At 41.6% G+C, this 16,419-nt stretch overlaps 1 protein-coding gene across 2 annotated transcripts in view; it reads left to right on the top strand.

The window, feature by feature from the left end:
• mast3b (microtubule associated serine/threonine kinase 3b) overlaps window positions 1–16,419 on the top strand; it is a 36,794-nt gene that overhangs the window by 5,957 nt on the left and 14,418 nt on the right. Inside the window, exons 3-9 of one of the 2 annotated variants that reach the window (XM_062395785.1) lie at window positions 5,910–5,998; window positions 7,461–7,533; window positions 9,332–9,352; window positions 9,711–9,789; window positions 12,649–12,806; window positions 14,294–14,369; window positions 14,641–14,850. In XM_062395785.1, coding sequence (XP_062251769.1) covers window positions 5,910–5,998; window positions 7,461–7,533; window positions 9,332–9,352; window positions 9,711–9,789; window positions 12,649–12,806; window positions 14,294–14,369; window positions 14,641–14,850 — 706 coding nt within the window. Of the gene's footprint in view, window positions 1–1,639; window positions 2,070–5,909; window positions 5,999–7,460; window positions 7,534–9,331; window positions 9,353–9,710; window positions 9,790–12,648; window positions 12,807–14,293; window positions 14,370–14,640; window positions 14,851–16,419 lie in introns of those variants that run through there. The other variant, XM_062395786.1, reaches the window with a different exon arrangement.

The raw sequence follows: 16,419 nt of genomic DNA, 5'->3' as shown, positions 1-16,419 counted from the left end.
GTGGAATGTACCACTGTTTAAAAGTTTGCATAGAATCCTCCCTTGACCAAACTCCTCATGGTATAATCCAACAACATCTTACGCGGCTTTCAAGTGCCGTAGGAAATTTGCCACTGCATTCTTTGAATAAAATAGGTAAATGTGAAGCCAGTGTTTCTATGGCAATGTGTTTGACTATTTTTACACTCTGACCAAATTGTCAGACAGTTTACGACCCCTCCCCCCTACACTATATTATAAGCTGTACTAAAAACATGTCCTATCCTAGTTTGCTCTCATTAAATATATATACTGTATATATTAAAAAATAAAGTTTTACCTTATTGTTCTTAATTAGGCATTAAAATTTCTTCGGGATCCTCGAAAAATTTGAAATAATTGAACAATGACCCATAGAAGAATATATTGTTAAGTTCAAAGAGCGGATTTGAATCCGGTTGCTTCATAACGTCTCTAAATGTGCAGGTGCAGTAATGTGCCCTTATCTTACAAAAAGGTTTACCAACATACCAACACATGCAAATTAACACAAGTCCTCATCACATTATTAACAGATCATAATTCAACAGAGTTACTACTCATAAAATACAAATTACCCTAGAAGACACACATCCATTGTTCTCTAGAAGGTGGGATCCATGTTATATGTTTGACTTGTTCTTGTTTTTGTTTTTTATCCACTTTCACTTCAATATTTTTATAGTTTTCTAAGCGAACAGTTTATGGATCTTGATGAAAATAATCTGCAATGTTTCGGGGATTGATATTTATGAGTGTGCGCAATTTGCAAAAGTAACTGGATCTAGTGAATTTAAATTTGGCTTTGTAAGATTCTGCACAGACGCAACAGAAACAAATCCTCTGCATTATTCAGGCGAGAAGTGGAGAAGCAGGCGGAGACAGGAAGTGACGTATTTACTCCACAGCAGAGATCACATTGTTTTTCTTGACAGGACACAGACACCGGTCTCGGCTCTTATAACTTTTTCCGATGTCTTCTTCATGATTGGCTCGGCTTTTTCACAGTCATGTGTTTCTTTGCTTTTTGTCTTTTTCGTTTTTGGGCCCGTGAGACCCGTCATCAACCCCCCCAGTTGCTCGCTTTGGGGGATCCCATGCTGTGTTCTCACATTGGTTTCATATGACCTCCTGCTGACTTTATACCAGGGGGCCATTCGGAGAAAGTCTGCAGAACATGTTCTCACTCTGACATTTGCGCTCACACATACACCTCCTCCAATGTAAGTGTGGAGAATCTCCGGAGTTCAGTGCATGACTGAAAGCAGCTATAGGCTCCCTCAGACATTCAGGAGGATGGCAGGAGACAGTCCCGAGGCGCTCACTCACTTTATCCGGAGAATAACAGGAGATTCTGTGGAGTTCAGTGCATGTCTGAAAGCAGCAGTAAGGAGTCTGTTGACGTATATGTTGTCCCTGATTCTAGTTTAGTTGTGGGCTGTTGCTCGGTGGACAAAACAAGACATCAGAAGACGTCACCTTGGACATGTATGACTTTAACTAGTAAAAAAAAAGGCAGAAGCTGCAGCCTCGAACTTGGTTAGTCTGTTGGCAGCAACGTGGAAGCGGTTGTAACCAGCAGCACCTGAACGCAGCAGCAGCAGCAGCTTCCTCACGCGGACGCACGCAGCCGGCGGACGGTTTGTTTCCAAAGTGAAGGAGGCTCCTCGACAAACACGCCGACATGGAGGTGCTGCTGCGGGGAAAGGAGCACGACAGACGCAGGGGGGCCCGGAGGCTGTGACCGGGAGCCACTGGGAGCCACCGGGAGCCACTGGGAGACGGTCGCTGTGAACACAAAAGGAACCGCCGGGAGGGATAGACGATGGTGGGGAGAGCAGCGGGAAGAGGAGCGGGAGGAGGAGGCGGAGGAGCGGACACGGGTTTCACGTCGACCCCAGCCGCGGGTTCCTGAACATTTCCCCAACTTCGAGACGACGGTATCCGAGAAGAAAGGCCTCCAGCATGTCGGACCCGAGCCACTGGTCCGCGGCGCCGAGCCACAACAAGTCCCACTTTGTCCCCGGAGCTCTGCTGAAGCGCTCAAAGAGGTAGTTCTCCAGATGGGAGCCCGGCCGGGTCGCGATGGTTTCACTGGTCCTCTGTGGTCACTGGCTTTGTGTAGCGACAGGTACCATGTGTCCCAGCTGGTTTTCATCTGCGGCTTTTTTCAATGGAGCTTTCTCTTTATCTTACAACCACAAAACAAGCTAGCACCACAGCACGCTGCTCGTGCTTTAATCCGGTGCTGTGGCAGATTGAAGCAGGGGTTTGTGTTTATATACCTTTTGTTTCTCAGATCATCGAAAGCCTCCAATATACCGAACACACAACAATTGCTCTAAAAATTCATATTAACGGAAAAACATCCAAAGCAGACGTGTGGTTTATTTTCTGCAGCAGGTCATTTGAAGCCAACGCCAGTTTTACAGTTCATGCATGAAAACCTCTGGATCGTCCCATGCAAGTTATAGAAATACACACCGAAGGTCTTTTTTAGTGTGAGGATACTTTTCTAGTTGTACTGGTATGCAAACCCAGTTCATACACAGCTGTTCAAACAGCATGGAGAGCTACCACTACACTCTACTGACAATAAATGCTCCAAAAATGTGATATTCTCAAATGAAATTACCCCAAAAAAACAGATGCAATGTGCGGAAAATATACTGGTGTGTTTAAACCCAGACGTTTGTGTTTGTACACAGCTTTTTATAACTTCAATAAAAGCAACCACTAAGTTTTTGCTGACAATATTTACTCTAGAAGTTGCTGTTCACAAAGGAAATGCAACAAATATCGGTTTTCTTTGGTGGAATTTGAGAAAACGCTGCTTTACAGTTGCCATGTAAATAACCAGTGGATCTGCCAATGCAAATTAAATAGATCCACACAGGAGAGGATACTTCTCTTTGTGTGCGGTTGTGTTAACCCATGAGTTTGTTTTTATCTTCTAAAAAGGTTTTACTCTAAAATCAAATTATGCAAACATCAGACGAAACTTGCACTTTTCTTTGGCCAGTTGACAGTGGATCTTTCAAGTGCGACCGTTACTTCCCCTTTCAGTCATTGCAAGTTGGTTGTGCTGGTGTGTGATGGAGGCTTGAGCTCTGCCATGTTGAAGATAATAACCTGCAGCTTTAAACTGTCTCATGCAGAGGTGACTCTGAGCTGACGTGCAGGCCCTGGCTATTGGGGGGGTATGGTTGCAAAAAAAACCTCTTACTGTTAATTGGAATTATTTGCTATATTGTCCGGCTTAAAAAATAATGAAAAATAGTCATGTCAATTTCCTACAGAGCTGCTTTCGTGTCTTCAGAAATATAAACATGTCTTATCATTAGTCCATAACAGCCAAATACTCAAATGTCTGGAAACATCTGCAAATACTGATGGTTTAATCTTATCGCCTGATAAAGTTCATGATTCATCTTAGGTTTATAAAATGTCAGGAAAGTGTTCATCAAAATATCTTATAGCCCAAGGTGGATTCTTCATGTTGCCCCAAAGATTTTTGAGGATAGATTTTTTTTTTTTACAAGAACTGTGGGCCGGTCATCCTGGTGTCACAGCCAAAGCTACTCATTTAAACGCTAATGGTCAAAGTTTGCCCATTCTCTTCAAGACAGGATTATTTAGCACTACCTTCCCTCCCTTTACCCACACACAACACATAGACACACGCACACACACACACACACACACACACACACACACACACACACACACACACACACACACACACACACACACACACACACACACACACAGGTCCCAGAGTTGTGGACATCTGTGGCTCAATCTGGGCCTGCTGTTGCTGTCCGCAGACACACTCCCTCCAGCTTTGTGTGTTTGTGTTGACAGGAGGTTTCCTCTTTGTGTTTTTAACCATCATCGTCTTCTCTCTTCATCTGACATGGCCGCCGCGTTGGTGTGTCATGCATTTGCCTGCAGATTAGAGTTGTAGTTATGTAAACGTTTCTCAACGCAGTGCCGCTCCGAAGGCGGAAAATAATCTCATCCGTTAAATCTCAGTGGGAAGAGAGGATGAGCTGTCAGTTCTACTAGTTTAGAATCATAAGCCTCATGTGCACTCTTATTTGCCATATGTACCAGTAAACTGAATATCTTTGAGTTTGGGACTTTTGAACAGACAAACCCAACATTTGATCACCAGGTTTCTGAAAAGCTTATTGTTGGCATATCTTTTCCTCACAATTTAAAAAAAAATATATATCTCTAATTTATATGAACCAGTAATAAAAATAATCATGAGTTATAGCCCCCGAAATTGAGTAAAAAAAAACAACAAGAAACTCACATTCATGTATTATTATTACAGAACCCGATATGTGCTGCTGCCCTAATCTGGCATTGTATCATGTGTTGAGTTAAGGATCGTGGTTACACACCCTTGTTGCCCTGGTTCTTTTAAACCAGTATAGTTAGCAGCCTTCAGCTGTAGACAAACTGGTTTGCTCTCTGACTAAAATAATTATATTTTAAAAGCTAAATTAACATTTAAATGTACTGAAACAAAACGTAATTGTTTTACTGACTTTCTCTTTTAGGCTTAATATATACACTCCAGTCTCCTTTTGTTAAATCTGGGATGGCTGTCATGTTATGTGAAATAGCAGACTGAAAAATGATTGACAGCTAGTGCTAATCGAAAATAGGCTTTAAAGAAGCAATTTTAATAATTCAGGAAATGCAAAAGAAAACCCCCGACAACATACATTTAAAATATCACGAAATTACAAGAGGACTTCCATTACAATTGGAAGAATAGCAAGTAGTATGATCCAGAAAACAAGACGTTGCTCTCTATTGTCACCACTCCCAGTTTGCACACAACAGTGTTCTTGTGTTGGGACTCGTTCAGACGGTTTCATTCAGCTACATTAGTCAGAGATTAAAGGACGACAGTCTTCTACTTTGGAGGTCAAGTGTCTTTTAATCTTTCCACTCTTAACAATGCCACAAGTCCTGTTCTGTTCATCAAGCTTCTGCGCAACACAAACAAACACTTGGACATACACACAACCTTAGGCACTGCTAGTGTCAAATCTGTAACTTTAGGCGAGCAAACCCAGAGCCAAAATTATAATTCTCAGTTTACAGGGATTTATTGTTATTCTATCGTTCATTTGAACAGTTTGGTGACGAAAGGGAAACATGAGAATAATCCGTTTTAGCTTCTTAATGCTAAGTAACAATTTGTTTGTTGTCATGATTTTTAAAATGGAAAAGATTTGCTTTAAGCAGTAGCTTGCAGGAATACTGATGATAAGAAATAAGGCAACAGAAAGAGGGTAATACACTGCCTCAGTTGTGCATTTGACGCACTTGAACTAATGTTGAGTACTGCAACTGAATGGACCCTATTCAAAGAAGTTAGGGAAAACATTAGCCAAATTGACAAAAGGCTTACGTCCGATGCATGCCCTTATACAAACCGATCTATGTCAAGTATAAGTAGATGCATCCAACGAAGGTGATGACGACTGGACGTACAATTTAAATAAGTCTTTAGTGCAATTTATCTCTAAATAGCAACATGAAACCAAAAAGAACTCCATCCAAAGTTTACAAAGTAACCGAGACGTGAACTTTGATTTAGAGCATGGTTCAAAAGTGTGAAGACGCCCTTAGTTGGTCATGATTTAACACTGTCAGAAAACCAGCTTATTTTCTAATTACTGCTTCCTAATGGTAAAATTCCACTGACGGACAGTTGCAGCTGAATTAACTGGTCCACAGTCTCATGACAGTCACTCGGTATACAAAGCCCCAGAGAGACATTTTAAACCAAATGTTGATGAGAGATGCAGATGTGTGTGTTTAGGCTTTAAGCCAATTTTTTTCCTACTCTCTTTTCTCCGCTCCAGCTGTCGCAGCAGCAACAGGAAGAACCTCGGTGTCGGGACGCCATCGCCCACGCTGTCCCGGCCACTTTCTCCACTCTCTCTCCACACCGGTAAGAACCACTTATGTGTGTTGTTACCTTTTTATTCACAACGTGTTCCAACAGGAGAACCATTGCAAAAAACATGGGGAGAGCCTGGCCTAGGGGATAGAGCGGGTGTTCTGCAACAAGAGGGTTACTGCTTTGAATCCCACTCTTTCCCATCTGCATGCCTAAGTGTCTTTGGCAAAGATACCCCTCATAAATGTTCAGTGAACTAAAAATGTAAGTCGGACAAAACTTTGGACAAAAGTGTCAGCTAAATGACATGTAATGTGAGGAGAAAAGCATGTTAGTATTGGCATCGGCTCAACTTTACCTGCATTATAGTGTCATCCAACAATTTATTGGCCTGGGGTATGAAAATCGTTTCACCATGTTAGATTGAGGCTGTTGATAGAGAAAACATTAGTGTTTCACTAATGCAAGATCAAGCTAGTTGAAGACACCTGTTCTGAGCAGCACCACACCACAGTATGTGGTTGACTCTCTGCAGAACCTCCAGACATGTATGGATGACCTGGAGGAAATAGGAGACTGTTTGAAATATGACACACTCGGTTTGGAGTTAGCAGTAATGAAGACCATGTCAATTCAAATCAGAACTGTAGGGTGTTAACTGTTTATCTGACAAAGGGGGAATGAAAAGTCATCTGCATAACATGATCCAGTGTCTTATCAACTCACTGAAGAACATTTCACATTGTCACTATTGGGAAAATATCTTAATACTGCAAAATGAAGGTTTTGTTAATAACAGGTCACTTCTTCCATCAAACACGACAATAAGAAGAATCATGATAAGGGTCCATATTTGTATGTCTTAAAAATTATGAGCAGTAAACAGGGATTCTAAATGACCTCAAATCAGTTTTGACATGAGGCCAAGGTTCATCTTCAGTAAAATATCATCACCCATCAGAACCCATTAGAAAGTACAGCAATGTGTTGTTAACTGAAGGAGGGTACATTTCTAAATTGGTGGCATCCTCCTGCTTTGTGATTCAACAATAACAAACAACGTGAGCCTCTTAATGCCACGAGGCAGCTGCACTCTATGAAAAAAGTTTGGCTCTCCAGCAGTATGTGGACTCAATCAAACCCGAGGATCATCTAATCACAGAGAGGGTATAAGGCTCTAATTAGGTGCTCCACCACGCGGGTGTAAACAGATCAGGGTACCCGGACTCTGATGAGACCAAACCGTGTAAAGTTTTTTTCGTAATGAAGAATATTCATAGGAAGGTGCTGTAGTATTTGGAAAATGTAATACCAAGATGATATACTGAACCCTTCTTAGGTGCTGGTTAATGCTGCAGTGATTGCGTTTTCCTGCATAGAAATGATGTCATTCTTTTTTCTGAAAATGTTCCACATGGAAATGCAACAATATGATTGTCTCTGTTCTATTTTCAGGAGTTTATTATGACAGTCGCAAATAGTGCTGGGAGTAACTTTGTCTTTCCTCTTTAAGCTGCAAGCAGCCCGCTAGACAGCCCCCGAAATGTGTCGACCAGCGCCTGCCTCAACTTTCCATTTGCCAGAAGGTACGTCAACACTGCACTTACAAATCATTGCCCCTTGGTTTTTTGTCACAACTAACAGTTAAATTTGGTCAAAATAAATGCCGGCGAGAATTCGTTTTGGACTTTTAATAAAATGATAGTGTTTGTTTTAGTCTGCAATTTCCTTATAATTTAATTTGGAATAATTTGGTACCAACTACACCTAAAAGTTTGCTTTAAAGCCAATTAAACATTCATTGATTATTCAAAGAATATTGGATACTTTATTTTCCATTTATGTTGAGTTGAATGCAGACAACTTTTACAGTTCAGTTCAGTTTACCTGTAGACTGACTGTACACAAGTTACTCTACAAGTTACACTACATTACCAATGACTTTATGGAGTTAAATTATAGTCCCTCTGATTTCTTTATAATTAGGTTCCATTTCCCTTTTAAATTATACACAAACAAATACACATAAACAAATACAGTTCTCAGCCATTAGCAGCACGTATTTACTGCACTGCAGGAGAACACAGAGTGAAAATATGAACTGGAAGAAATTTTATATACTCTATATTTGTTTATTTGTCTGGCATCTCTGAGCAGGCTGCTATGTAAATATAACATTTTGGGATTTGCTTAATCAAATCTAATTTCTGATACCACGATTTGCTATATCAGGAACTACAGTCTGTGTGTGACTGTTGTTTACATTCCCTGGACCCTTTTTAATTTAACGCTACAAAAAGCCAAATGATCCCCTAAACAACATTTAATGATCTGAGGGTTTACTGTGAGATTGGTTGTGTTTGCTGGGACAGAGGCAGACAGACAGCAAACTGTAGGGAAACAGCAGCGAGGTGTCTGAGGCTGATTCAGCCTCGAGCATTCATGGAAGCACAGGCACATACACACACCTCCCCCGCCAGGTCTCCTTACAGCCGACTCCTCCTCAGCAGGATCAGGCAGATAGGTAGATGGTACCCCCGAAACCTACTCCCACATCTTTCAGCCTACAAGTGAGGCGGCACCTTAAAGACACCCAGGAACAGTCCTTAAAAACTCATGAGCAGCTCAGATGCTTGATCCTTAAACACAATGCAGACCAGACCGTAATATGACACCTACTCTCAGTAACTTTGTGCTAGCATCACTGTAGCTTACTGTCAACATTAAAGTTAATATATTCATTAAACTTTTGTTCCTTCAATATTTTGGATTTGCATTTTCTAGTTCTAGGACAAAACATTAAATGGCCTTCGTCTAATGTTATAACGAATCAAGATCTAATTCTGCACACATAAACTATTAACATGACCATATATTATACAGGGGAAAGTGATGAAGCACCCATCCGTGGTTGTGCTGCAATAATAGACTCAAAGCTCAAACCTAATATAAACAAACTAGAGGAAATTAAACCCTGCAAAGTATGTCTCCTTCAATAAAGGAATATTAGAGCCTGTATGAGCCTCTTAACTCGAACTATCACTGTAAATACATGTAATTTTGTAGAAGCATTCACTCAACCGTTAAGTTTCATTGATTGTGTTAAAATTTGAATGCAGACAAATGGTCGAATGGAACAATAACACCAAAATCTTAGCTATGCCTTAAAGTGCAGATTTGTTTTTCTTATGTAAACGCTGGCCTCAAATTAATTTAGGTAGGTCGCCTCCCTAGTATCTGAACAGATGAAAACTGGCAAGGAAGGCAACATTGTCAGGACTAATCCCTCATCTGAATGCCAGGGGTCACAGGGTCACTTGTGCAAGATTCACAAAACTCACTAAAGCCGGTTTCTCTTTCTCTCTGTTGCTGTCATGGTCTCAGTCACTTGGCTCGTGCTGACAGGTAGTTTCTTTCATATTCTTGCTCCATTTGTTTTGTCGTTTCAAGTTTGTCTTTTTAATACTGCAATCCTGTATTTGCATTTATATTGGTTTTCAAAATGAAAATTATACTTATAAGAATCACTCGTTATAGATATTCTGAAGGACCGCATAAAGCCTAATGCTAATGAGCTGCTATGAATATAATTACTCACAGAACTCTAGTATATGATTAAGGGAGGAAAACCAGTCATTCATGTCACAGTCTTGTAGTCACGGCTCTCCTACGTCATCTGTTATGTAAGGACTTTCACGTATGAAATGCTATCTAATGCCTACTTTGCCGAGGCTTATGTAACTCACATGTCTGTTTTTCTCAGAGCTGAGGGCCGGAGATGGTCTCTGGCATCCCTTCCCTCGTCTGGCTATGGAACCAATCCGCCGAGCTCAACAGTCTCGGTAAGTCCCCCCCCCCCCCCCCCCAAAGAAAACCCACGACACTGCCCCCTCCTCACCAGTCGAGACGTGGCGGCCAGGAAATTTTAACACCTCACGCAGCCCAAACAGCACATTGGTTTATGCAAACTGGGACAGCAAATGCCGAGACCGAGATGACAAACCACTAATTGTTTTCCTCCATCATCTGCTTGAATGAGTCATTCTCCCAAGTGTGTGGAACTGTGTGAGATGTAATACTCACAGTATGTGTGTATGCAATGCATGTTGATGTGCGTGGGACGGGAGTGACTTTTTTCATGAGGCTTGACCAAGGCATCACAACATCACACGTTTGTCAGATTAACAATGTGCTGAAACTTTTTTCTTTTTTTTAAGAAGTTGGTCTTTACAAATATGTTTATATTTTACCAGATCATAACTGGAGTTATCTCAGGACACTTTTCACGTAGAGAAGGTCTAGATGGCATTTAATCGTTGGCTAGTGGCTTGGTTGATTGTTTGTTAACTTGTTTGTGAGGTTGGTTGGTTGCTCGTTTGTGTGCATGGTTGTGTGTTTGTTTGTTTGTTTGCTTTTTTGGGTTCCTCGGTTGTATGATGATCCAAATAGGAGATGGTAGAGAGATACCCAGTAAAGTTGGGTGATGTTACTAAATTGTGAGAATTTGGTGATGGCATGTACAAGTTAACTGAGCTCTGATGCTGATCATCTTTATCCCCAAAATTCCACCAGCCAGTAGCAATCGAGTATAGAAAGCACAGCTGCAGCTTCTTGTTTCTACCTGCTGCTGCTGAGCGTCGCTGTCTGAGCTTAAAATAACCGACGGTTCATTGTATCAGCTGTAGCTAATTAACTGTTGACAGGTCTAATTTAAAATGGGCTGTGTGCTCACTACATGCTGCCATTGAGTCATAGATAGTTTGTGAGTCAAGAACCACCACTCTGGAACTTCACTGTCCAACGAATCTTCCTGCAGTCCCAACAAGTCCCACAGAGAGACACATCTTGTCACTGTCGGAGAGGTCATTCTCCAAAATTAACTAGATTTTGTATTTAATAAATGAGCTCAAAGGCTTTATATCTTTCACCCTTGGCCTTCAATTCATAGTTGGAACAATAAATCTCCCACAGCTGTGCTATTTAATTGTACCAGATACACACGTATTCCAATCAACATTTAAGTAACATCAATTATTTATAGAATCTACAGCGATCACCTGCATTCTTGGCTTAGTTGCTGTTATCCAAATTGGTGTCTGTGGCGGACCGGGCCACTGACCAGCATTGTTGTCGGAAGGCGCAGGAAATTTGACTCCACGCAGCTTTTCACATCAAAATGCTGTGACGTATTTTAAGAGGGGAAATGTCTAAGTATACTAAGTAAGTAAGCAACATCCTTATTTAGAATAAAACTGTAATTATAACAGTTTACAAATGACCTAAGTCCACAACGTTGAAATGAGCTGTGTGTGTGTGTGCGTTGGGGGTTGGGGATGTGTTGAGTCGGTGGTGAAAGTCTAACATGTGCCGCTATTATAAGGAAGTTTATTGGGTAGACCCAGAGGTCAGTGGGGACAATAGCACTCTTCAATGGCTCTCCCTGGCCTCTTTACACTGAGTCATTAAATGAGACTTCACAGATGCTGTCCCTCTGTCCCTCTGGCCGTCCTATGTCCGGGACGCATGGGCTGCAAAATTAAACAGCAACGTAAACAGTGTGAAAAAGACCTATCTTACTGCTGCAGTAGACAATGAAAAATAATTTCTTTATGTAAATGATGAAGCCTCTGTGGGCTTTATCACTGTTAACATCATCACCTAAATAAACACGGATGATTATTGGAGAAGTGTTAAGTTCTCTTCAGTATTCTAGATTCATACCGCAATAAAATCACAATAGCTTCTCTGCAGCTGCCCTCATAAACCATGTTATATGGTGCAATGCTGTAATTATGTAAAAAATTAAGGGTTTAGTCGTAGAGCTTCCTGATTTGAGAGGCATTGAAGCTAACTCACAGTAAAGGATCTGGACACAACTTCATTGCTTTGGCTCTTTGGGGACTTTTGTCTGCCCGGTTTTAATTTCAGGGTTGTCTAACTTGTTTGAACAGGTTCGCTTTCTCGTTAACTGAGCAATGCTACTGAAAACTCACGACTGACAAGTAGCAGTTATGTCTTGCAAAAGGAAGTTGCGCCGTTGACTAGGTCTGTAATCTTGAGTTTGACCAACACAAAATTCTACGTTTTAAGCACCTCTTAAATCTTTGGCTTAATTTAGCCAAGTAGTCCATTTTGGCAGCAGAGCCTGGATGAGCTCTGCTGGTGTTTTGAACACGTGTCACACCAAAATGTGTCATTCTGTTTTCTTTCTCTGCAAAGATGTTTGAGTCTTGGTGTATCAAAGCTTGTACAAATCGGCTTTTAACTTTAGATGATGGATGCAGGAGGTGGAGACACATGGCAACTTCTGGCCATTGAGAGAGGGGTAGAAATAAGTAAAAAGAAAGAGGAGAGATGCAAATGTCTAACATTAAGTCAGACACATTTTAATAACTCTGACAGTGAGTGCACTATCCGGAAATCCCTCACAGCCGACTGTGAGGGATTTTAGCCATCGGGCATCCAGGTTAAATCCTAGTGGGCTTTCAAAAATCCATAGTCTCTTCACCATCCCTCCCCCTGTACCTCTCATTCAGGGGGTGCATATGATAGTGTGGTGCTTCCACTCAGTTATGAATTAATTGTCCAAACATTGATTTGTGGTGTTTTTATTTCATACCTTTCAGAATTCACCTTGACATTTGGCCAATGTAGAAACAAATAAATGCTCTCGACTGATGAATCCATCTTTGTGTCCGCAGTCGTCCTCGTCCTCCCAGGAGCGTCTTCACCAGCTGCCGTACCAGCCGACACAAGATGAGCTGCACTTCCTTTTCAAACACTTCCGCAGCACGGACAGCATGACCGACGAGGATGTGAGGCCCTCGACTGTCATGCGACCTCGGTCTCGGAGCCTCAGGTACCTGATCCTGAATTCACAATTGCTCTAAATGTGTTTTATTGACAAATGGATTGTTTTCTTCTATAATGGTGCACATTGCTTTAGTAAAAATCTAAATCTTAATAATTTAAAATGTATTGTGACCCATTGGGTTGAAAGCTGAGATATTGATATCCATGATGAGGATGTCACCAAGACTAAATTTATTCACCTACTCTCAGTCTCTACCCTTTGGCAGTTTTTCTTTTAAAAGTGAAGTGCATCATATTCATATTCACATAGCCCTATCAGCTGTGACACTGAATTGTAGTGTCTTGTTTTTCCCCTGTAGATCCTCTGTGAGATAAGATTACTCTTCTCAAACCACACGTTTTACAACCAGTTCTGACCGGACTCTGAAAATGTGTTTTGCAATCTAGTGAAATCAGCATACAGATTAAAATTCAGTAATCCTTCCTAAGGGATTAACTCCCTCTTCGTTGAAAAAAAACAACATTTCAGATTTTGACAGCGAGTGCATTGCACTGTTCATGAGGTCCTTGGTGACATAATGTACTGGTAGACTGTCTCTTGTCAAGATGCCTGTACATCGATGCGTTTGGCGTCTGAAGCGCCTCTCATTGATTACACACGCCTTTTGGCTGGCAGGTGGAGCTCTGACTCCAGAGCTGTTTGGATTTGACAACTTTTGTCTGTTGGCTCTGCACTGTTTGTGCGATGCTGAAGAGCTCTGTGTTCTGGCACCATGGTGTGCCGTGCGTAGGCGTGCTAGCTAACAGCGCCTCAGGGATCTAGCTGCTGAACTGGAGTCGAGGGTGGTGGTGGCGGCAAAGGGGGTGTGGGGGGCGCTTGATGCAGAGAGCCACGGTGAGCTGCATCAGTGTGTGTTGGGCTGCAGCCATCCAGTCTAACAGAGGCCTCTTTTCATGACAAAAAATGGCTTAGGGAGCCTGTTTTCATGCGATAGGTTTTCCCTCCATCTGTTCCCTTTGAAGCTTATATTTTTCTGTAAAAATACACTCATCTCTGTCGTCTAAATACTGCTGGTGTTGCAGTAAATGACTAATTGAGTGATGTTTGTGAATCACACATTTCGACCAGAAGAAACGTACGCAGTCTGCAGAGAAACATCAAAACATGACAGTGAAATCCATCCTGATCGCAGCTTTAGCAGCTGAAGAGCCACTGAAATCAAATGATGACTCACAATATTGCTTTTGGTGAGTTGAGATTAACGCTGCAAGTATAGATGACCGATCTCAAAAAGGTATTGACTTTCAGTCAAACCCAAACCGCGAGTGGATCGTTGATGTGTGCATGTTCGGCCTGACTCAACGGAATCGATTGTTTCTCATTTCTTGATAACCGTGACATAACCACAGTCACACTGTATCCCAACGTAATGGCTGAGAGGAGAGTTGAATTGGATTGAGTATTGATAACTGTCATAAAACATTTGTTGACCAATTAGAAAATACTAAAAGCTTGTTTTGTTTCCGTTGCAGCCCCGGGCGATCAAGTGTTTCTTTCGACAATGAGATAGTCATGATGAACCATGTTTACAAAGAACGTTTTCCAAAGGTACGTACTTCATATCTGTGAATTGGTATTTGAATTGAAGTCATTCTTTTCGATCCGTTTGTTGTTAAACCACCTGAAAGCCATACATATAGTTTAATCAGGAACATCTTGAAAAGTATAAAATTATTTTATAAGTTCATAACAGATTACTGAATGGCAAACATCTCAGCAGGTGGCAAAAAACAAACATTATGGACATTTGGTTCTGTGAAGAGTGAAAATCCTTACCGCTCCTCTAAATGCCTTTTTTTTTTACTTACCCCCCCTGCAGGCCACAGCCCAGATGGAGGAGCGTTTACTGGAGATCGTCACCCACTGTTCTCCAGACAGCTCTCTCCCGCTGGCTGACGGGGTGCTGGGATTCATCCAGCACCAGTTGGTGGAGCTGGTCAGAGACTGCCTGGATAAGGCCCAGAAAGGCCTGGTTACCTCCCGCTACTTCGCTGAGCTGCAGGAGAATCTGGAGAAGCTGCTCCATGAGGTGGGCAGACAGCCAGATGATTTGGACCCATGGGGGGATTTTGTGGGTCAAAATGATCTTTATAGCTCCAAAAAAAGTATTTAATATAAATCTAATAGAATCACATTGGGCCTCTTTAGCCACCATCTGCTAGTGAACTTCAACTTGTCAATCTGATGAGATGAAGTTATAAAAAGGGATTGATTGATGGAGGCAGGAATGTGCAGTCAGCCATGAAACTCAATAACCGTCTGATAGCCAGAGGCACACTCGATAGATTTTGTGGTGGAAAATGACAGTGAAGTCGAGGGGCACTTTTGTCGTAGGTCTCATCTGTGTTGTGATAAAATGTTAGTTTCTATAGCAACCTCCCCCTCTGGTCCTGTGCATGCTGTCAGACAGAAGGCCCGGCCGACTCGCTGTACCTCCAGCTGAACTGATAAGTCTGTTCCCATACAGTGGAACAAATACTGCCACACATGAACAAACACACTCACTCTCAATTTGTGCACTAATGCCCCTTTATTAATAAAATGAGTTTGAGTAATGAAGTGCATTAATGCATGAAATGGTATAAATTACCTTTGTTTTTAAGCAGACATATTGCTTTTGCAGTGCGTCTTTCCTTGTGCATGTTTTTCATGCAAATCTTAATGATCTGCAATGTTAGAAATCTAAAGCCCTAGGTGAAGGGAGCTGTGTCAAATCGCTACAGTTTGACCTTTACCTTTGTCATAACGAGGAGAAATGTTACTTCTTGTTCTTCCCATAAACTGTGAACACAAAAATAAGTTTTAGGAGCTTCCACCTAGTTAAATGGTCAGATGGAAATCATATCTTACATTACATGTACTCACTTGGCGGAGGCTTTCATCAAAAGGAAGGCACAACTGAAGGACAACACTGAACTAGGAGACCATTGAAGATAGTAATAAGTGCTAAATCTGTTCAATAGGACAAAGTGTATGATATCAGGTAAAGAAATGCACCACAAAGTGCCAGTCATGGTGTTATTGTGCTAGGAAGAGTTGAGTCTGCAAGATGTTATTTAACATAAAAGCTGTGTTCTAGTTCAGCTGCAACATTCTTTGAAGCTCTCAGTACGTGGCCCCTGAATAAGAACATACAGTAGCTGGAGAGGGACATCCCTGCTCTGATTGCATCTGGCAGCTCACTGACACCATCAAGGAACTAAAAACAATCGCAAGGGAAAACACGAGATAAGAGCACTTAGAAGATATTTAACACTGTTTTACACTTCTGTGTGACGCTCATATCCCCACTGAGCTGACACTAAGTGAGCATGTGAGGATTCTGTTTGTAAAAGATCAACAGGACACTTGTGACTGTCTAAAAGCCACATTGTAATATTCACAGTAGATCATGGTTTGGGATGGGACCAGAGGGAAAGAAGATGAGCCACATTAACTTGCACAGGTTGGGAATGACTGTGTTTACAGATAGCTTGATAGATTGTTTTTTTAGGATCTCGGTATCTAGGCTTCCTGTTTCCCCATGTACCGAGATGTTTTGCTAAGCTAGGCTACCTGGCTGCTGGTTTTAGCCTGATGTAACAGACAACAGTATCAG

Source organism: Platichthys flesus, chromosome 9 (assembly GCF_949316205.1).
Source record: "Platichthys flesus chromosome 9, fPlaFle2.1, whole genome shotgun sequence".
In the NCBI taxonomy this organism is placed as follows: Eukaryota; Metazoa; Chordata; class Actinopteri; order Pleuronectiformes; family Pleuronectidae; genus Platichthys; species Platichthys flesus.
This window is presented reverse-complemented; position numbering and strand designations above follow the sequence as displayed.